The sequence below is a fragment of the Hoplias malabaricus genome, chromosome 9, assembly GCF_029633855.1.
Source record: "Hoplias malabaricus isolate fHopMal1 chromosome 9, fHopMal1.hap1, whole genome shotgun sequence".
In the NCBI taxonomy this organism is placed as follows: Eukaryota; Metazoa; Chordata; class Actinopteri; order Characiformes; family Erythrinidae; genus Hoplias; species Hoplias malabaricus.
The window spans coordinates 24,601,808-24,625,788 of record NC_089808.1 but is presented as its reverse complement, the minus strand read 5'-3'; the positions used below and the strand labels follow the sequence as shown (position 1 = coordinate 24,625,788).

At 42.6% G+C, this 23,981-nt stretch overlaps 1 protein-coding gene across 2 annotated transcripts in view; it reads right to left on the bottom strand.

Annotated features, from left to right (window-relative positions):
* kmt2cb (lysine (K)-specific methyltransferase 2Cb) overlaps nt 1–23,705 on the bottom strand; it is a 93,119-nt gene extending 69,414 nt beyond the window's left edge. For both annotated transcript variants that reach the window (XM_066681806.1, XM_066681807.1), the window contains exons 1-3: nt 22,938–23,705; nt 14,209–14,391; nt 1,426–1,514 (exon numbers count right to left, since the gene is read on the bottom strand). In XM_066681806.1, coding sequence (XP_066537903.1) covers nt 1,426–1,514; nt 14,209–14,390 — 271 coding nt within the window. In that variant the 5' untranslated portion in view covers nt 14,391; nt 22,938–23,705. The remainder of the gene's footprint in view (nt 1–1,425; nt 1,515–14,208; nt 14,392–22,937) is intronic.
* Nucleotides 23,706–23,981: the final 276 nt, after the last annotated feature.

Sequence of the window (23,981 nt, the reverse complement as noted above, 5' to 3'; positions counted from 1 at the left end):
CCAAGCACACAGCAGTGAGGAGCGAGTTTTTTTTTAAGCCATTTTTGCTCAGTTCTCTTTCTTCTCAGTTTTTACTCAGTGCTCTTTTTTCTCAGCGCTCGTTGTGTCTTGGACAGACTCAGACGACGGGCGGGGCCATTATAAAGTCTCTGCACTTGATGTCAGAAGCGGAGCAGAATCATAACGGCTCATTTAACCCCGTGTTTTCCAACATAGAGCACACAGAAAACTGACTTGTCTTGTTTCAATGTTGTAGTAGTGATCGACCGATATGGGTTTTTTGATCGCCGATGCCGATTTTTAGACAGAAGTAGTGGCCGATGGCCGATATGTAAAGCCGATATTCCCATTCCTCCCAAGTCAATAATCCCAGGTTTATTGACTTGTTTCAAGGTTTGATGGAGAAGTTTGACTCAGATTTAGTCTCGTTTTGAAGGAGACTATCTAAGGTAAGCGCTGCTGTGCTAACTTTGTGTGTGAGCCGCTTGTGGGCTCTTCAGGCTTTGAGAAGCAGCAGTTTTGTCATCGATGAGGAAGTTTGGAATATCTTATTTTTTTTACTTTAATTCCTTAGTCCTACATTTTAGTGTATATCTTCGTGATCCTGAGAGTCTGTCCATTTGATTTGGTATATGATATGTACACATTACTCAAATATGGTGCCGTGAGAAATCTGAAAATCTGTACTGTCACTAATTGTTTTTCATAACAATTTCCAGTAACAGCAAAAATGATTAAATCAATGAAAATCAGTGACTTTAAGCTTTAATTTGGTACATTTACTGTCGACTTTGGACCTGTAGTACTGGATATAACAATGAGAGATTTTTTAGGCGCCAGTGACCAATGAGCAAAATAAGAGGCTAAATAATGCTGGATTTCTAGGTTACAACTATCAACTCAGTCGTTTATGATGCTGATTATTGACTGTATGTTACAAAGAGCAGCCAGTAACAAATAGTGAGGGCTGAAGAAGAGAAAATAATTCATACCATTTTCTCTGATGAGGCGGCATGCAGCTACAGGTTGGAGGCTTGTACTCCTGTACTTGTGCTCAATGATGTCTGCTTGTAAGATGACAAAATGGACACAAGGGGCGCTCTAACAGCCAGAATGACAGAGCTGCCCACAGCATTTCCTGTGTGCATTGTGTAAATATCGGCCACTTTCGCTCACGTCGGCCGATGCCGATTATATAAAAAATGCTAAAAATGGCCCGATTAATCGGCCGGCCGATATATCAGTTGATCACTAGTTGTTAGATTCAGTCATTCACCGCGGATGAGTGGAGGGCGAGCGTGAGACAGAGTGAGAGAGGTGTGAAGTTTGAGAAATATTCCTGCAGGGATTAGAGGACGAAGAAGAGAGATAGAGGGATGGATGAAGAGAGGAAGAGGGGGAAAAAAGCCACAGATCCAGTCTCACCTGGCTCCTGTGTGCTGCCAGACTCAGCCGTCTCCATCCCATCTGCACTGTCCTCATCTTCAACCACAGTCTTTCCCCGGCCACGACTCCTGAGAGAGAGAGATATGAGGGTTTTATTATAATTTGGAACATCCCACACTGGTCACAAAAATCAAGTGAAAGGATGTGGAGCAGGACCTCACTCAGTAGGGATGTCTAGACATTTATTAGCTGTTCCTTCTGAATGTTTGAAATGGTTAGTTTTGTATGAAAATAAAGATTAATTTAATATTTTATTAATTGAATATAATTAATGTAACATTTTTGTTGCTGTAATGTGTTTTTTCATATCGTCAAATATATCCTTATCCAAAATACCCTGAAATATCATGATATTATTTTAGGACCATAACTCACAGTCACTCACTCAAAGAATATCTGCTTTAAAATTGTTTTAGTCCCAATCTGCATTAATTTCAAGCCCCAAATTCCCATTTCAGCCAGTGATCCTTTGACAGATCCTTTGATGGATTAATACATTCCTAACATTGACACGAGCATCACTTCATAGGCCCAACAATCATAGATGGCCGAGATAATCACAAGAAGAGGTGACAGAAGGTTAGAAAACAGAACCGTTCTTTTCACGGATGATAGGTTTATGTGAAGAGACCTAATTAAACAATAGAAAATAAGAAGTGATTCATAGAGATTTAAACCACGAATGATTCAGAGCCTTACTGCAGTGTAAACTAAATATATAAACTTGAAGTGCTGTTGTGTGGCATATAATTTAACATTCTCTGCTCTTTTTTTCATTTTATTCAACAAAAAATAACCAAAAACAAAGCATTGCAGGCAGCGCAGTGGCTCGGTGCTGAGCACGTTCGCCTCTCAGCACTCAGCACACAGTCCCTTCTGAGTGGAGTTTCTATGTTCTTCCAGTGTCTGTGTGGGTTTCCTCCAGGGTATCAGGTTTCCTCCACAGTCCAAACACATGGAGGTTAGAGGAACTGGTTTCTCTAATAACTATACTGGTGTATGAGTGAATGAGTGACTGTGTGTACCCCTAGATGTGGATTAGCGTTGTGGCTGAATATAGCTCCAGAGCCAGAGATAAACTGTTAGAGTCATGACTAGTTCATTGTCTATTCTCTGTTTACCATGTGTCAGATCAGAGTGAGATATAACAATGTGTAAATGTTGCTGAGTTCAGAGGCGTCCTGCTGAGCTTGTGAACAGCGGAGAAACGTAACCAAGAGGCTCTGCCCAACGCACATGGTGTAGCAGCAAGCACAGCCCCAGAAACACACACAAAAGGAGTGTGTTCCTGTTTTATTTCCTACTATTTATTCATATGAAATGCTGTAAATGACCCAGTTTAGCTCCACTAACACTGTATTTGAAGCTCTGAGCCCTTTCCCAAGTTACTGAATCTCAACACGCCTGCGGACCACGTCACCGTTCGCACTGAAAAAACAGGTCTTCTTTGTTTACCGGTTGGAACGAACTTTTCGTTTAGTTTATGTCGGTGGAAACGCATCAACCTGTTCCAAATTTAGTTTGTGAACTGGAACCATTCTTGCTACAGGTGGACGCTCGTTCCTGGCTGAGAGTACGCTGTGTGCGTTTGGCTAGAAAATATGCTAAGTATTTGTGACTTTAAATAAATAAATAAATAAATAAAAATTAATACGCTAATCTGTACACCTCATATTTTGGGAATGTCTTATAAAATGTCTGGTGAGGGTACATGAAAGGTAGGTGAATCTAATAAACCGACAACCCAGTGTATGATGACTCAAATCTCAGATGTGAAAGAATAGAGCAGCTTGGATTATGAGCGCCACAAAACCTTGGACATCTCACTTCCTCCACAGCTTTCAGACCCTGGGATGTTTTTTCAGTTCACTGCTGTTTTCCTCAGGTTCTCGTTCTCTCTCTCTCTACACTGCAGGACCCCAGTCTAATGCTCGTTTCCATGGCACTGCCATGATACACCACCTTTTAAAATCATCTTCCTAATATAGTGTAAGGAGGGTAAACACACCTCTGCCAGGTTTTTATAGCAGCTTAGGCCTCATTATTTATCATTTTAAAGCCACTGTCTAATCAGATTACGTTTTTAAAAATTTATGTTAACCTAAAGAAATATGTCACAGAATTAGCTTTCACCACACTATTATATTTAATACATATTCACACAGTAAAGCAGTGTAAAAGCTCTAGAAATCCCTCTCTGCTGCTGCTCTGAGCTGTACATGGTTTCCGACCCTCCTCCAAAAGTTACATAGTGCAGTTTCTGCAAGTGCTGAACCTGAAGTAGCAAGGACAGAGTTTCTGTTCTCCCTGTTACCGATCAATGGAGAATTAGTGATTTTCAAGCTGTATTTTTAAGGTAAAAATATTACTTTATATTACTTTAATTACAAAAGGGTCAGCAGCACAGAATGTCATCAACTCGCGTCCTGATTGCAGACCAGTTGGGAATGTCTTACAACACTACGTAATATTCTTACCTTAAAATTACAGCTTCAAAAATCACTGTGATGCTCCACTGAGCCATAACAGGCAGAACAAAGCCTCTGTCATTGTTACTCTAGGCTCAGCACTGCAGAAACTGCACTATGTAACTTTTGAAGGAGGGTAGAGAAAGACCCCCCCATGTCCTGCTCCTTGATTTCAGCACATTGATGTGGATGTGAATTACACTATGCAGCTGTGGGAAAAGCCCAGGAACTAAAACACCAAATCTTACTTAGTGTTACTTTAAAGTGAATTCAGGGCCATCGATTATGATCTGCTGTCCAATAGATGCAACAAACACACAAATGCAATAGCATCATCTGCAAAATATGATTAAATTGAAATGACACCATGTACAGATCTGTTATTTCTAATGAAAGAGAGTGAACACTAGCTCCTGCAATAGCTTCCAGCGAAGTCACGTAAGAATTAACACCCCATTAGATGCTAAACACTATAAGACGGAGCAAGTATTAAGAGAGCACGGCTCATAAATCCTCCAGATTGGTGTCTGTTACACACGCATTAAACAGCCTCCTCTCCACAGTCCGGCTTAATCTGAGGGAGTTACATGCTTGGGCAGAGCTTACGCAAAGACTGCTCTGATTTTCTCCCTCTCATTCCTGTGAGTTTCTCCTATTTTTAACCTCTTCTCTCACTCTTCCACCATCAACAGCTTCTCCGACTCTAGAGTGCAGAAGGTGTTAAAGGGGACGTATTCTATCCCTTCTCCACGAGGAAAGACCAGTCCTGTGCTTGGTAAAACCTCACAAGCCCTGTTCGGAACACCTGCTCTCAGTGCCTGTTCCTTTAAATGATAAGGAGCCGCTCGCTGTTCACCCCGACCCCGAGCGCACAGCAGTGAGGAGCGAGGAGAAGCTCTATTTTTTAGCCGTTGTCGCTTGGTTCTCTTCCTTCTTCGTTTTTACTCTGTGCTCTTATTTCTCAGCGCTTGCTGTGTCTGTTTTGCTGTGTTTAACCTCGCCTTTGCACTCTCACATAAACGCAGGTCCAAAGCTGTGATTGGACAGACTCAGACGAGGGGGCGGGATGATTCTAAAGTCTCTGCCCTTGACGTTAGAAGCGGAGCAGGATCAGAACGACTCGTATTATCCCATGTTTTCTGACCTAGGCAGCACCTGGGTGGTCTTGTTTCACAGTGTTTGGGTTGGTGGGCTCCAGTTTCACACTTTAATGTGAATGTGGATATGTAGACACTTTAATGTGGATATCTCAGTACACTTAACACTAGTTGTAACCTGTTTTCCAAAGTATGGAACTTGTAGAGTAGTAAATAAGTGTGACCACACTTATTAGCCTGTTCATCCTAAAAGGAGTGGAAAGGGCAACTGGAATTCTCAAAATATGTCCAAATATAAGATATAATATTGTCTCCATTACCAATGAGCCAAAAAATTACAACCACGTGCCTAATCTGCTTTTGGAGGAGAGAATGTGTCACACTGGACCATGACTACTTGTCAGAACTGAAATTCTTATCAGACCTGAGAACATGGGCAGTACAGGGAAGTGTCTGCATGCATACTACTGAATGTTTAAGTCTCTAGGATGAGCTGGAACATGACTTCCAAGCTTCAGCAGCTTCCCTTCAACAAGGATTTCCTCCTAAAATTGCACTGCCTGAGACAAGAAAGAACTTTCCAGAGTATTATGCCATGATGCTTTTGGTTGGTAGCGTATTAGGGAGGTGATCATAATATTGTGGCTCACATCTAGTCTTCAGGGCTACACTCACATGACTTTAGACCCACACCCACATGGCAGCCCACCACAGTCCATCACTGTCTGCCCCCCGCAGGGTGCTCCCCTGGTCTGATCTGAGCATCGCTTCATCAAGGTGATAACTGTCAGCTTCACAAATTAAACAGAGGAGCTCACACTGAGTCCACTGCGGAGGCGAATAAACACTAGTCAAACAGAGGAAACCACAACCCCAGCACTGTGTTTGACATGACAAACCATGTCAAAGCCTCTTTAGGTTTGGTTTTTCTTAAGGTCTATGTTCAAAGACACCATTCACCCCTTGCTCCCACCACTTTACCCTCCCTCTCCGTTTCCCCTAGTGGTGGGGGGCTCCGTTCTTGTTGGGAGAGAAGGGTGGGGTGAAGTGTGAGGGCGACATGGCCCTCATGACCGATGTTTCAGAGTCACGCTCCAAACGGAGGGTTATAAAGTCCAGCAGCTCCTCTGATATCACTGCAGACTGGTGCAGAGCTGCTACAGAGCGGCGCTAGTCGCCTGGGAATGAAGCGCTGCTCTGTTTTATTTGTGTTCTGATGACGTATCAGGGTCTTGAAGGGTCGTTCCATTTCGTAGGGGGAGATTTAACCACTACGCCGTGTAACTCAGCTCCAAGGGGTGAGAGGACACTCAGAAACAAGGGGAGGGGTAGAAATAAGAAATGAGACTCACACGTCATTGCAACACGTGCTGGACATTCCCTTTAACAGAGGAGCTCCAAATGGAACTGAACGGAGGCTGGCACTGCAGGGAAGGACAAAGAGGAGCAGCCAAACCTAGCGTGATGCAAGTACTAGCTGCAAGATTAAAAATGTATCATGTTCCCAGACATACACGGGCTTGTGTCTGTGTTCCCAGACGATGTGGAGAAGACCACAGCGGTCTTTAGTATAAACAGCAGTTAAAAGGTCTCTGTTTCATAAATCAGCTGAACGATTCCGGCATTAGAGGCTAGCTTTTAATATCCCCCATTAAAGAAAGTACAGCTGGCTAATAGACGATGAACCTGGGTGAGTGTTGGTGGGGTTCAGTCACAAGGCTGGGAAAAGCCTTTGGGGAAAGCCAGAGGAACTTCAGATTAGCAACAACAGGGCACAGATTGCAAATTATTACAGCCCAATTGTTCTTTTCTTTACTGATGAAACGGCTATGGATTAAAGGTGATGTTCGCAATCTTAATCAGTCAAATGAGATTGTGTGGTAATTCAAACAGTGAATAAAAACTTCAGCCACGTACAAACAACTGCCCTTTTTACCCCTCAAACACACCATTCACAAATATATAAATAAATAAAAATAAAACAAAAACCCACAGAGCTTCTGAACGTAAACAAACCAGAGAACAGCGTTTCCCCACAAATCATAGACATCCCCTTTAAATGTTTTTTCAGTGTTTCCATTTGATTTCTTTATGTTCAGTGTTGTCGTCACTGAAGTCAAAACATGTCCAAAGTCCCTTGGTTTGCCTCTGTGTTTAGGTCCTCCTCTGTGTGGCAGATTGGACGGGGCAGAGTCACCTGACTACAGTGCAGTATTGTGGTTTTTAGTAAGGTAATTAGCACCTTGGTGTAGCCGGTGGGTTGACATGAGACAGCCCTTCCCTTCAGTATTTGTACATTTCTGTACTTTTTTTATTTTACCCTTAAGTTTATTACCTTTATCAGAGATTAACTGATGGTTCGACATGATTTCTAGAGGAGCGTTAGTTAGCACAGAAGTTTTCTGGAGAGAAAGTGAGAGGGTGAGGGATGGAGCGTGTTTGAGTGAATGTGTGTAATTATTTTATTGCCTCAAACCAGGAAAAAATAAATGAATCCTTCGTAGCGATGGAGAGTTTTAATCCCAGACCCTGTTCTCTGCAGAAACAGTGAAAAACGTTCACACGGCTGACGTAGTTGTGTAGTCACAGACGTCACTGCATTTGCACGCACACGAAAAGCCACCAAGTTATTGGTTGTAATTAGGACTGGGCGATAATTCAATATCGATATATATTTACGATATAAAATGTTTCAATAGCAATATGATTTTTTTAAAACCTTTATGATATTTCAATGTACATTATTTACAGCATCTGTCACTGAGCAACAGTCATTAGAGGATGCTGTTGTCAGTTCAGCACTCGATTTGAAAGTAGGTTAAAAATGATTAATATTAACAAAGCTAGTAGGTTTACGTTTGGCGGTCATGTCTCTTGTTTGTTCTGGGCCGTTTATTAGTGGCTTTTATGTTGTTTATATCAATATCGGAACTGTATCGACTGAAACTTTGAAACGTATCGTGATATCAATTTTGGTCATATCGTCCAGCCCTAGATTTAATATCGGAAAAAAGTTCAATATTGCACCGATACAATAATTTAAAAAAATCCACATATCTGCAAATGTTACATCGGTGATGTATTTTCAAGCATCATTAGATTTAAGGGGGCAGTGCATGAACACACATTGGGGACATATTAAAGGGATAAAAAAAAATAGATGCACAGAATTCAAATAATGTATTTTTGATTCATTTTCCATTAACTGCCCAGCCCCACTCTCAGCCCAAATACATCTCCCCTGGCATCAGCTGCAGCATCTGACAGCACATCACTCTATAAAGCATCACCCTCTGGAAGTGTCCGCACATGGAAAAGCGCAGGAGAGCCATGCTTGGCCCTGTGGATTTGTCGGGCACCCAACCCCCAAGCCCAGAGCCCTATAACTTATCCCCATGATCCCGCTATGGAGAGGGAGGAAGAAAAAAAAAATCTGTTGTTCAAGTAGTGCCAGAGCAAGAGGGGGCCTGAAAACCCGGAGTGGATCTCTGGAACGGACTGGAGCAGAAGTCCTTAAAGGAATAGTGCAGTGTTTTCATACCCTGCCTCTACTTGACGTACACTACCTAGCAAAGGCTGATCAATGCGCTTTAGATCACTACAGAGCAGACAGCCCATCAGAACATCTGGGAAGGCTTAAGGCCAGATGTTGGGGCACTGCTGTGAGCCACGAGGAAGTCAGTGAGGTCAGGTGCTGATTTCGGATGATTAGTTCTGGCACCCCAACTGCTCTGAAGGGTAATGGATGGAGCTCCAACTCTTTATATATCTCTGTACCCCACGCACCTGGCCTACGGCATCCCCTTTCACTTCACATCCTTCTATGAAGATCACAGAATTACAATCACTTTATTGTCCACTGTGTAAATGAGGAATTTGTCCTCATTTAACCCAATCCGTACAGTGAAACACATTTACACAGACACACACACACACACACACATACAGACTAGTGAACACAAGGGGGTAGTGAGCACACACGCCTGGAGTGGGTTAGGTGCCTTGTTCAAGGGCACTTAAGTCATGTCACCGGGCCACGGCTGCCCCATGTAAGCCTTGTTTACACAAACGAACGGTGTCTGTGAGGAGTGTCGTGTAAAGTGGCTGAATCATTCATTCAAATAATTTTTGATGCAATATTGATACAGACAACAGAGAGTTTATATCCACCGTGTTTTCACAAACTAGGACAATGGAAGTTAATGAAAACATGACTCATTTCACTTTTTGGTACCCGTTTAAAATAAGACCACACTTATAAAGGTTTATAAATGGTTGATGATCTGTTTAATATTGGTTATTAATTAAGTTGTAAACAGACAGAAGGAGTAACAGCGACCAATTATTTGCCAAAGAGTGAAACCACATTCATCTACACTGTGAAAGCTCAGTTTAACTCAGTGTTAAAAATGTATTATTAATGATCTTTAAGGTGTTTACAGCTTAATTATAATTTATAAACATTCTGCTGATATTTCTTTACTACGCATTACATTTGTGAAAGTGTTGGATAAAACCAACACCAATGAGTTACTCAAATTAGGGCCGGACGATACGATACGATATATTTCTCAATTATGGTCCATACGATATCATTTTCATATTGAATATTTATATTCAAATCAAACCTATACAGAGACATGAGAAACTGCCAAGAACGCCCACAAAGCATGTCTCTACCTATAACAGTCAAGTCTGTGGAACAGTATAACACTGTTCAAATGAAGCCGCCACCTTTTTTACAAATACCAAACACTATATAAAAGGTGGCAGTGTATAGTTCTCATTAGTGTTTATATTGAAACTACAATGCGTTTCCTATATTTTATTACTATATAAATGTACATATATGCACAAGGCAGTACCCTGTTACAAACATCAGTCAGTGAGAAACATTGTAAATAGAGCAGATTAAAAGTCATGTCACTGTTATCGAAACATTTTCTATTGAGATATACGCATTGATATTGAACATCATGTGACTTTAAACACAGACAGATAGAACTGGAGATGATTGAAAAAGAGAAATAAGGGCAAAAGATTTTAGAGAACAAAGCAAGTGCAAAAACTTCCTCCCAATGAAACAGACAACTCGGATGCAAACCATCCACACCAGCGCGGAAAGGACGAGGAGATGATCACGGTTTAATAAGTGTCTTCATAGTCAGAGTGGCCTGTGGTCAGTTCCTAATCTCCCTGACTGTCTGCACCACTCCAAAGAGGCGCCTCTGCAAATGGGCTCTGAGAGACAGGAGAAATGAACTCTATAGATTTTTAGAAAAGGACTATCTAAAGGCTCCGGGACTCACTAATAGACATGTGCTAACTGTCCTGGACACTTCACTTGTCCAAACACGCTTATCCTGTCACACACTCACACACTTATCCTGTCACCCACTCACCCACTCCAGTGGACAGTCCCACACTCACCCAGGCACACACACACTCACCTGTGGATAGTCACACACACACACACTTATCCTGTCACACACTCACACACACGGTCACCCAGTCACACACTCACACACTTATCCTGTCACACACTTACACAGTCACACAGTCACACACACCTGTGGACAGTCACACACACACACACTTATCCTGTCACACACTCACACACACGGTCACCCAGTCACACACACCTGTGGACAGTCACACACTCACACACTTATCCTGTCACACACTTACACAGTCACACAGTCACACACACACCCACACCTGTGGACAGTCACACACTTATCCTGTCACACACTCTCACACCTATCCAGTCACACACTTATCCAGTCCCACACACCTGTGGACAGTCCCACACTCACCCATTCATGCACTCACACAGTCACACACACCTGTGGACAGTCCCACACTTGTCCAGTCCCACACTCACCCATTCATGCACTCACACAGTCACACACACCTGTGGACAGTCCCACACTCATCCAGTCACACACTCACACACACCTGTGGACAGTCCCACACTCACCCATTCATGCACTCACACAGTCACACACACCTGTGGACAGTCCCACACTCACCCAGTCACGCACTCAACCACACCTGTGGATAGTCACACACTCACCCAGTCACACACTTATCCAGTCACACAGTCACACACTTATCCAGTCACACAGTCACACACACCTGTGGACAGTCACACAGTCACACACTTATCCAGTCACACAGTTACCCATACCTGTGGACAGTCCCGCACTCACCCACACCTGTGGAAAGTCTCACACTTATCCTGTCACGCACTCTCACGCTTATCCTGTCACACACTTATCCAGTCACCCAGTCACACACACAACTGTGGACAGTCACACACTCACACAGTCACCCAGTCACACACTTATCGTGTCACACACTCACTCAAACCTGTGGACAGTCACACACACACACACACACCTGTGGACAGTCACACACACACACACACACACACACACACACACACACACCTGTGGACAGTCACAGACACACACACACACACCTGTGGACAGTCACACACACCTGTGGACAGTCACACACACCTGTGGACAGTCACACACACCTGTGGACAGTCACACACTCACGCACTTATCCGGTCACACATACACACACACTTATCCGGTCACACACTTATCAGGTCACACACTCACACACTTATCAGGTCACACACTCATCCAGTCACATACTCACACACACCTGTGGACAGTCACCCAGTCACACACTTACCCAGTCACACCTGTGGACAATCACACACTCACCCAGTCACACACTTATCCTGTCACACACTCACACATCTATCCAGTCACACAGTCACACACACCTGTGGACAGTCCCACACTCACCCAGTCACACAGTGACACACTTATCCTGTCACCCAGTCACACACTTATCCAGTAATTCAGTCACCCAGTCACACATACCTGTGGACAGTCACACACACACACAGTCACACACTTATCCTGTCACACAGTGACACACTTATCCAGTCACACATACCTGTGGACAGTCACACACTCACAGAGTCACACACTCACCTGTAGACACTCATAATCACTCCACCTAAAACGTGTTTGGACTGTGGGAGGAAACCCCACAGAGAGAACAAATCACACTCTTCACAGACAGTGATCCGAGGAGATGATCCCACCCAGGACCCCGACCCCTTCAGCTGTGTGTCAGAACCTACCTGCACTGCCACCTAGACACTCACAAACCACTGAGTAGTTACAAAAGAGTAGATTATTTTGGATGGTTTACAGCCCTCTAGCTGAGACTTGGCTTTGAATCATAGTGACCTCAGGCTCATATGCAGCTGCACATGTGAGAGACAGATTGAGAGCATCTGACGCTAATAGCACACACACATCGGGCTAATAACAGATGCTAATTTGACTCTAGACGCTGTCAATTCTTGGAAAACAGTCTAAAGTCAGACGGGTTATCTTTACACCATCAGACAAACAGGACACACCATCAGACCCCACCGCAGACGCTCAGAGCTCGAACAAAAACGCTAACACAGCTCACGACAAAGCAATTAAACAATCTGCATGAAGCTAAAAAGACCTGATTTGGTGAAAGTACCACAAGGATCAAACCCCACAGCAGTGTTCTCCCTCTGTCTAAACAGCGCTGTTCAGAACGCCCGCTTTCAGCGCCTGTTCATTTAAATGATAATGAGCCGCATGCTGTTCACCCCGACCCCGAGCGCACAGCAGTGAGGAGCGAGGAGCAGAAGCTCTGGATTTTAGCCGTTTTCGCTCAGTTCTCTTTTTCTTAGCTCTTATTTCTCCGTGCTCGTTGTGCCTGTTTTGCTGCGTTTAACCTTATCTATTGTGGTTTTAACCTAATCTTAGCGCACTCACATAAATGAGGGTCCAGCGCTGTCATTGGACAGACTCGGACAAGGGGGCGGAGCCATTCTAAAGTCTCTGCACTTGACGTCAGAAGCGGAGCAGGATCAGAACGGCTTGCTTTATCCTGTGTTTTCTGACTTAGAGCACACAGAAAACTGACTGGGGTCTTGTTTCACAGTGTGTGGGTTTAGAGCTGAGGGTTTACTGTGAAAGCCACAGGAGTCGTCTCAGTGACCTGGTGCCTAGTCTGTACTGCAGCTTGATCAGATCAGAAATCGAAGACAAAATGTGTTTACTTCACAGAAGAAGTGGAAAAACTCTTCTCGTGGACGATGACGCACTTTAAAACCCACACGTTTATGCCTGTAACATTAGACGGAAAAACATCCTCCTAGTTCCATACGAACAACAAACACAGACCAACAAAAGTTACTGTGGGCTAGGTCAGTTCCTTCACATCCCTTTTCTCAAACTTTGTCTCTGTCTGCAGACAAAAAAAAAAAAACAACCTGGTCCATGACTCCAAAAGTCAAAATTCCAGCTACTAGTTTACAGCTATGACTTTAATCTGCCTCAGGTATAAAATACTCTTGATAACTAAAGTTTAACTGAAAGTTCATTGTTCTTTACAGGGCTGTAATAGCACTGTAATGCTTAGGGGTGGACGATACCAACAAAATATCACGATAATACCACAATGTCAGTCGATACAATATACTTCCAATATCGATACGAACAATAAAAAAGCGTCACCATCAAAAAAACAACCTCTGCTTTGTCAATATTAATATTATTAAACTAAGTTTAAAACTGAGTGCTGAACTGACAACAGCACCCTCTATTGACCGCCAGTGACAGATGCTGTAAATAATGTGCACTGAAATATTGAAAATGTGTTTAAAAATCATATCGTTATTGAAACATTTTATATTGTGATATACATCGATATTGAATTATTGTCCAGTCGTAGCTATGTTATTACATTATCATTATATCAGTGGCAAAAAATGGTCTTAAAATGCTAATTTGGTTTATTGCAATTATTTCTGGAACAACATATCGACCACAAAAATAGCAATTGGCTATAACAGGCTGCGATGGCTGCGTTTGCGCTGAACATGTACGAGTGTTTACTCTGGTCACGGTTGCCTAAAAAAAAACACAATGCGCGACTGACTATTCACAGCGTCTGCGTTGTGTTAGAGAAGATCAGGGATATAGAGATGGTGTAAAGTGTACAGGAGGATGTGTGGAGGTTGTATGCAAATACTTCACGTCACATCAGGGACTTCCACATTCAGATTCACAGGTTTTGCTAAACTCATGGGTATCTGTTATTGTAGAAGAGTTGGAACTTACTTCTTCCTCTGTCTGGTTGCTGGAGTTTGCTGGGCTGCTGCAGACGGAGCATCCTTCCGCGGTCGGCCTCGGGGCCGTCGATCTGTGGGGGCGGGGCTGCCGGTGGGCGTGGCCACAGAGCCGCCAGCAGGTGGCGAGGGTCCTTTGTCAGAGGGGTCCAGAATCTTCTCCTCTGATGACATTCTGATTGGGCAAGAGGGAAAATGCTTTAACACAAACAAACAACAACAAACAAAAGTTGTTGTTTTTTTTGGAAAGGAAGGGATTCACAATCCCTGCTCTTCTGGGAAGTATTTGCACTAGATATGGCAACATTTCTGTGAAGAATTGATGGCAATCTGTCACAAACATTAGTGAGGTAAGGTTCTGATGTTGGTTCTGATGTTGGAATGGATTGAGTCCAATGCCAGGAGCTAATAGCCCTGTAGCTCACGTTTGGCACTGACCATGGGGACCTTGGACTCATGTGCAGCTGCTCCCCAGCATTCTGTTGCTTCATACTTCTCTGTGGAGATTATAAAAGCTTTATACATGTACATATGAGCACCTGTGGCCACAATAGCTGCACCTTATAGGAAATTTAAATGGATAAATGAGTCTTATACGACCCTCCTCCAAAAGGTAGGCTACATAGTCTATGTGCTGTAGTGCTGAGTGCAGAGGAGCAACAACAGAGTATCTTTTCTCACATCAGTGATGCATCACAATGATTATGAAGCTGTAATTAACAAATATATTATCACATAGTGCTGCTTTAAGACAATATTTATCATATAAACTGTTTACCAGTAGAGCTTTCTGCCACTACACATGAAAATACAGTTTTATAGCAGTTAAAAAACAATAAAACTACTGGATTTAGTGCTTTTTGAGTATCCAAAGATGCTTAGAAAATCAGAATCACAATCAGAAAAGTACAAACGGGAGACTTAAAACACAGGGTAAACGACGCAGGCTGGGAGGCACATGAAGAACAAAAGGAGAGAAAGAATGAGAGAGAAGGAAAGAGACAGAGAGACAGAGACGGATAGAGGGCCAATCCTACAGAAGGCTCGGTCGCCAAAGGTCTGAAGGTTAGATGAGAGGACACAGCTCAAGCTGCTGAGGAGGAGGATCTGAGAGAACGACATCTATCCTCCACGGTCCAACAAGAAAGTTGGCACAGTCAAACAAGGATGAGACACAGTGGGATCTGAGAAATATCTCTGGGTGTTCATGCGTCACCTGTGCTTCCTTCTTTCAGTCTGAACAGCCATATAATATCAATAATGAGATAGAAATCTTAATCAGAAGCGTTTTCTCAACCACAAGACTATACCCCAACCCCAGTCAGTTCTCTCTGTGCTGAAGTCAGAAAACAAGAGCCCGCTTTGATCCTGCTCCGCTACTGACGTCAAGTGCAGAGACTTTAGAATGGCCCCGCCCCCTCGTCTGAATCTGTCCAATCACAGCGTTTATGTGAGAGCGCAAAGATGTGGTTAAACATAGCAAAACAGACACAACGAGCAACAAGAAATAAGAGCACTGAATAAAAACGAAGAAGAAAGAGGACCGAGCGAAAACAGATAAAAACCAGAACTGCTCCTCACTGCTGTGCACTCGGGGTTGAGGTGAACAGCGAGCAGCTCATTACCATTTAAAGGAACAGGGCTGTTTAGACACGGGAGAGAACACTGCTTTGGGGCTCATGGGGTTGGGACCAAAGCAGGTCACAGACGTTTAATTAAGAAACACAACTGTGTTCCACTGTGGATGAGAGGGCGGAGAGTTTTCCATCAACAGACTTAACAAACTACAAGGTCTGCAGAGAATATTTAAACCTCAAACAGGAGATGAATAAATGAGAACTTCTCTCAGACAAGATGAAGTTCTCTCGCTGCTTCAGCGAGGTGCAAATACAAAACACAACCCAGGGCATTAGAGCAGCCTGTCGCTGACTGATCGCCGCTGATGCTTTCGTTTTGCTTCCTCACAGCTATTGTGGTCTGGCGTCAGGCCTCTGTCTCACCTCTCCCACCTGTCCTTTCAGATGACAAGGCTCGGCGCCAACAGGGCACTGCCTTTTTCCGGGAACTACACGAGATCCCTCCCTCAACTGGGCTTTGTATGAGTAAACAATCACACTCCACATGCTCCGAGGCATGTGTCTCTCAAAAGAGGCAGAGAGCACAGTCAACACAATAGAGTACACACACACACACACTTGTGGCAGGTGACAAATCCAGCAAACCCCTCAAACAGGATGCCTCTGCAAATCACCCAAAACGGGACGCTTCTCGAGCCCAATGGAAAAACTAGTGATGTTCAATATCATTGGAATTATATGGGTATCGGCCTGATGCTTTGACTTTGCTTTCATATAGACTGAACATAGAAAAAAAAATACTTGGATTCCTCCCCTCTGAGTGTAAAGAAGTCCTTTTATTTTATCATTTGTGTAAAGCTGGTTGTGAAAATGTTGTGTAAATAAGTGTTACATTTGTCAGCAATGTTATCTTTCCTCAGTATCGGCAGATACGTACATGTATAATATCGGATATCCGCATCAGGCCAGAATTCTCATATGGGTACATCCCTGTGAATTTTCAAACAAAGTCCAACGCGTGTTTTATCTAAAAACTCCGGAGATGCTGCAATCACAGGGAGATGCTGGAAGAGGGAGAAGAAGTGGATTCCTTGAGCAGCAGCAGCGATGATGAATTTACCATTTTACTTTTAAGCACTGCAACTAAACACGGCACACACTGGGTTCACACTGTTCTACGGAAAAGACTTCAACACGGAGAGTTCAGCACCTCACTCAGGATCTAAAACTGAGCTGTTCTGAAACTATAGCCGTAGATCAGTGGGGAGTTTGACTCTTATTGCCTTTAAAGGCAATGTTGATGCTTTTAATCAAAAACACTTTGTATAAAGACTCTTTTCACTCTGGAAAAATCTCCCGTGTTTGTACACAGCCCTGGCTCAGTAAATTGGAAAAACACCAAAGGCCTGAACTGACTCAGGATATTTCTGAAGCAGCATCTGGAGGCGTTTGAACGTTGAAAAGCATGAACCGAGATGAGGATGTTGCTCTATAAGTGTGTAATACTGACTTATTTATGCTGTTACAGTTATATTACTTAAGGTGGAACTGCATGCGCTAACTGCATGAAAGTAAACACAGAACAAAAGTGCTACAAAACTAAACAACTCGAGTTACACGAGTTTCTGTGGGAATTTAAACAGTAAATAAACACTTACAATTTACACTTCAAACACCAACAAGATATAGTTGCTTCTTACTCACACACACACCGCTGCACCTTAAAAGACACGGAGCTTCTGTATGTAAACAAACATGGGGTGTGTTTTGCCGTGACCTCCCCTAAACCATCTACATTCCTTTTAACCTTATTTTAAGGTTTTCAGTCAGCATGTTGTTTTCTCTATAAGCTTTTGTGGTCCAATACAAACAAGATTAAGTGTTTTGGTCTGCAACCATGAAAACGGAGCTCTGATTGATCGGCCGGCCTGATTTTAACACATCCGTACAGCGCAGAAATAAGAACTGGCTTTCTTAGCCTCTTTGTGAAAGACACTATTAAAATATATGTGTTCGTTTTCAAAACTTGACATGTCCTGACTTTTTTGGTCTGTAAAAATGGTGTGAATAGGCCTTAAAACCATTTGGACTCGTGCTCTAGCTCTACAAGTCCTCCTAGCCTGTTGCAGCCTTGCGAAAAAAACAAAGAAATCTCATAGATGTGCCTCTCTTGTGGGTGTGCGGAGGTGTATATTAAGAAAATGGCAAAGTCATGACTCCTCTGTCGGTTCTCCTCATTGCCGTTCGTGACTAAGCGTCCTCTGAATCATAAGCTCTTGAAACTCTCCGCCAGGTGAGTGTTCCTGGTTTCTGGGGACAGAAAACCTGGGTTTTCCATTTTATATCAGGTGTATATATAAGTTTTAAAGCATAAGAAGGTCCACTAAATGCATCGGATTGAAATATGAAAGATATTAGTGGTAGAAAGTTAGGAATGGAAAAAAATGCAACACTAATAAAAGTAATAATAACAACAACAATACTACTACTCATAATTCATTTATTCATTCATTGTCTGTAACCTTTATCCAGTTCCGGTGGGTCCAGAGCCTAAACGGAATCACTGGGTGTAGGTGGGAACACACCCTGGAGGGGGCGCCAGTCAGACACATAGGGCAACACACACAAACTTTTGAGTCGCCAATCCACCTACCAACGAGGACTGTCTACTGTCTACACATCTAAATCATTAGAAGGGAATTTCTACCACACATTAAACCACACATAAACCATCATGCGTCATCAGTACTGAGTGGTGACTGTCCTCTATGCATTGATTAGAGTCGTATATAAGTTCACATCAGTTAGATATGTGTAAAGAGCCAGAAATTAGTAAGATATCACTCCAAATAGGACCAGAGGAAGTTGGGAACGGAAAAAAATGATACCAATAATACTCATTCCAAAAATAGTACATTTCAGCAAATCTACATTATTTAAAGGGATTTACTGACAAACAATAAGCTGCGTAAACCATCGCTCATTTTCAGAATGAAAGTGTGAAAGCCCTCTATGCATTTACTGGTAACATACCATATGTTGCATTGGAAATAAGGACGTTATTAGGGAGATCACTCCAACTACGGCCCGACAAAGTTGAGAATGGAAAGAGAGCAACACTAAGAACTAGTGGCAAGACAAGCTCTTTTTATCATGTCTATACCACTTAAAGGGAATTTCTACCACACATTTAGCTTCTTACAGCATCAACCATCATCAGAACTGAAGTGTAAAGGTCCTCTATGCATTGACTACAGATGTATTTAAAGTTATAATAGCCACATGTGTGTATAACTCTGGTAATGGGAAGGATATTAATCCAAATAGGACCAGACAAAAATGGGAATGGAAAAGAGGGTGATAAAAGTACTAAGGGTGAAGATCTTCTGTGCGATTATTACATATATACTGTAAGTTGCGAATGGATCGTTTTAGCACATCTAAATAATCTAAAGTGAATATCTACCGCACATTAATTACAAATAAAACAATTATTTTGATTATATAATGTCCCTAGTGACTTTTGTATTTGCAGTTTACTTTACTTCTCCATAACCAGCAATATGATTGGCTCTTATTGCTGGAGGGCGGGACTTTATCTGTGAACAGAATCTATGTTCAGCGTTAGGAGAATCTCAACCGGTAAAGGTTTCCTTCTTATTAAAGTTTCTGGTTTTATCTCACACCACACTGTCGTACCGAAAGTGTCCAAAAAGAGCTTTTATCTCGTCCCTTGGGCTATTTTTACTGGCTCTGGGACAGCGGCGTCTGGAGCCCTGCCCTGTGTGTGTCACTCATTGGAGTCACAGCGCTCATCATAATGCACAGATCTGATTGGCTGAGGAACCTCACGTGTGATATGCAGAAACACATGATTGGTCTGCCAGTTTCCTGGAGCGCTAAACCTGAACCGTAACGACTAGAAGAGTCACACCACTTCAAACACACTATGTTCGAAGTTGTACAGGTCCAGGTCCGCGTCTGGTTCCGGACCGGGACCATGCTCCACTTATTCCTGACCCGTTATATGCAATTACTATAGATACACAAGACGTTAAATTGTAAACAAAAGGATGTTATTAGATTTCCCACACAAACTAGAACCAGACAAATTTGGGATAAGACAAAAAGAGAGAATAACTCTGCTATAGTCACTAGGTCATTTCAGCATGTCTAAATAATTTAAAGGGAATCTTTACCAAATTGTAAGCTTCATAAACTATCATCCATTATCTCAATTAAAGGTTTATGGTCCTGTATGAGTTGATTAGAGATGCAAACAAATTCACACCAATCACGTACATGTATACCACTAAAAACCCAGACATGTGACTCCAACTAGGACCAGTAAAGAGTGTGTCACTACCAGTAATTAAGCCATGACTAGATCATTTTAGCACATATAAATAATTTAAAAGGATTTTCTACCACACATTAAGCTTCGTAAACCATCGCTCATCAGAATGAAAGGGTGAATGAAAGCCCTCTGTGCAATTATTAGAGATTCACAAGGCCTTATATTGGAAAATAGACATTTGTTAATAGGTAGGACCCTCCAACTAGGACCAGACAATGTGGGGAATGGAAGAGAGAGTGATATCAATAGTACTAACCCCAAGAAAAAGGATACTTCTCCACACCTTAAGCTTCGTAAACCATCATCCACCATCAGAACTGAAGGACAGTCTTGTATGTATGGATTAAAGGGGTATATGAGGTATGTGGGAAATGAAAAAAAAGAACGATACCAATAATTCTAAATCTAAATAATTTAAAGGGATTTTCTTCCACACATTAAGCTTCAAACCCCATCACCCATCACCAGAAAAGGAGGCTGAAGGCCCTCTATGCCCTGATTGAAGTTGTATATAAGGTTACACCAGTCTCATATGTGTATAGAGGGGGAAACTGGAAGGATATTAATCCAACTAGGACCAGACACATTTGAGAACGGAAAAGAGTGACACTAATTGTAAGTCTAAATCATTTAAAAGGGAATTCCTATCACACATTAAGTTTCGTACACCATCATCCATCACCAGACAAGGATGAAGGTCCTCCGTGCATTGATTATGCATATATACATAACTATATAGTAGTGCTGGGCGAAAAGAGCGCAAATCAACATCACGATTAATCATACATTTTACCATGATTCCAACTAATAAATGATTATTTTATTTTTGTATTTATGACCCTCAAGAGTTCAGTGACGAGGCTTGTGCTACGAATGTGCTCCAGTGTTAAAGCTGGGATATTTTCTCTGTCGTCGCTGGGAGGTTGCTCCTCTCTTGTTTTCTGAGCACTGTTTATATTTGGTGTGTGATTGTGCTTTGGCTGAAACTGTTTTTTCACAGCGTTTACATTAGACTTCTTTTTGTTCCGTGTCATCTTAATTAATGTCAAAACAGAGCACGTCCAAACCACAGACGTTGTGTTTTACTTTGGTACAAGCTGCTTGAGTCGAGTCGCTCAGTCTGCCTCAGTGTTTAGGTGCTCCTACATGTTGCTTCCATGAGGCAGAATCACGTGACTACAGCGTGGTAGTGTGGTTTAAAAAGGAACAGTACATGAACACACAATGAGGACATAACAGATTTTTTCTTTTATTTTAAGTTTAAAAATTGATATAATCGACAGAGACAAGATTGTGTCAATTAGAAGTTTTGGATGTTGATTTTGATTAATTTTCTGCCCAGCCCTACTATACAGCTATGAAGAGCTGGAAACAGGAAGCCTATTACTCCCACTAGGACCAGACATATTTGAGAAAGCAAATGAGAGTGATGCCAAGACCAGATCATTTTGGTACATCTAAATGATTTAAATGTATTTTCTACCATAATTAGCTTAGTACATCACCATCCATCATCAAGACTGAAGGGTGAAGGTCCTGCATGCTTTGATTGGACATTTGTATAAGGTTATACAAGCTGTGTATTTGTACATCTCTGGAAGTCGATCCAACTATGACCAGACAAAGTTGGGAGCAGGAGTATACTAATAGTTCTCGTTCCAGGACACTACACCCTTTTAAAGAAACACAGACCACACGTTAAGCTTTGTACATCATTCATATAGAAGGATGAAAGTCCACTACGTGATCCATACGCATAAATACCTAAATAAATATGAAGTGCTGGAAACTGGAGGCATACAGCCTACTAGAACTTGTAAGCATGTTGAAATAATTTAAAAAGGGAATTTCTACCACATATTAAGGACATGAAACCTCCATCATCAGAGCTGATGGGTGAAGATCCTCTATGCATTGATTAGAGATGTAAATCAGGCTACACCATTCACGTACATCTACAGCGCTTGAAACCGGAGAGAGATTACTCTAACTAGGACCACACAAAGTTGGGAACGGAAAGGAGAGTAGTACTAAGACTAGACCCCTTTTCAGAAGGTTCAGACCTGGACAGTCCTATCCACTCAACCTGTGAGAAATCAAGTCTTTCCCCATTTCTAAAAAGCAGTAATGTTACCAAAGGAGGAGGAAAAACCGATAGCCTTTTGTTTAGGAAGTGAACACAAAGCCAAGTGGTTCAAATGAGGGGGGCATGTCCAGCTTTTTTGCCTTTGTTCCTCAGGCTCTGGAGCCTGGTGCTGGAAGGGGGGGGGGGGGGGGGGTGGAGTAGAGTCCAGTGTGTGTTTATAAGAGGGTTATATTCTGTGCATTTCACCTCAACTTTTCTGATGGAAACTGAGAGAACTGGATGGAAAACTGTTGTAGCAGCAGTTTCCCCCAAATGAGGCTGGACTGAATGGGAGAGGGATATTCAGTGGATGGAGTGGGGGGATGATTTCCCTTCCTTTGTGACTCCTCTGCTGAAGAAATAAAAGATTTAGGATGGTGTATGGAGTGGGAAAGCCTTCAGATGCTTTGTGGAGGGCAGCTAGGCCCTTCTCTTTCTAAGATACCAACGTTAAGACCTCCAATTTGGAAAGGGGGCAGCATCCAGGATGCAGGTCTATTTTTAAGAATTTAAACAGGAATTAAAGCATGCAATGTGTATAATAAAAAAACACAGGCCTGTTTCTTTAAACACCAATAGTGGAAAGCCTTTAAAAAATAAAAAAAAAGGGAAAGGCGTGGGGGAAAAGGGACAAAACGTCTGTGTGTATGGTGTGGACTCACCTCTTCAAGCCCTAGCAATGTTTGGATATTTCCTTCATGTCATTAACCGTGTTTTTTAAGGACACGCAGTGCTGTTTGGCGAGTGAGAGGCTTCCTTGCTGAGGAATAAGGAGAAAAGGGAGATGAAGGTGATGAAGGAGAAGCAGGACGAGGGACTGAGAGTGTGAACGTTGATGTAGACCGTACACCGTTAACGTTATAAGCTTATTTCCTCAGACCGAGCTCCACAACCAGCACTAATAACTCCAAAACGTGTGCTCCAGACTCTCTCCAGCCGACTTCAGTAGGTCCTTTTATTCCGTTTCATCCCGAAAAAGCCCTCAACGTTTAAGAAGAACTGTTACATCCCAGCGGCGAGGGCTCTTTTTCCACCGACGCCTCCTCTCCGTAAACAAGTCATATTTACCCCGCTTTATCCGCTATAAGGAGTCCTCGGAGCCGGTGACAGCACGGATCCCATTAATAAACACCTTCCCACAAGGAGAAACACCACCTTTTTTCCTTTTAAGCTATCCAAATTATCCCGTTATGGTATCGGAGGGTTGTAATTTTGAACCTCCTCCTCAGAAAAGAGCCCCCAAAAAAAACACACACCGCTATTAAACAAAAAAACACATCCGAATTGGGTTATTTCCCTTGTATTTTTCGATCAGCCGCCGTCCAAAATCGATAAAAACAGACCAAAAACAGCGGTCTCCATAAACCAGGGCCAGAAAAACGCCCGTTATTCCTCTAAATAAACCCAAACCTTCAAACTTGTAGCTCCCACTCCACGGTAGCCATATTAGAGTGCGCGGCCGCAACACAACCCCGAAAATAGTGCTGCGCTGCAGCCCCCGAAAATTAGTCCGCCTATTTTCGACCGCCAAACTGACACTTATAGAGGGCAAATCCGCAGCGGACAAACTCGTCCACTCCCATTTTCCTCGGAAAATAGCATTAGCTCCAGAAGTTCACTTTTAATGACTCAATTTAAACAAAATAAACTGACCCCGCGGAGGGATATGCTGGAAAGCTCAGCAGGTGAGGCGACTTTTTTTCCTT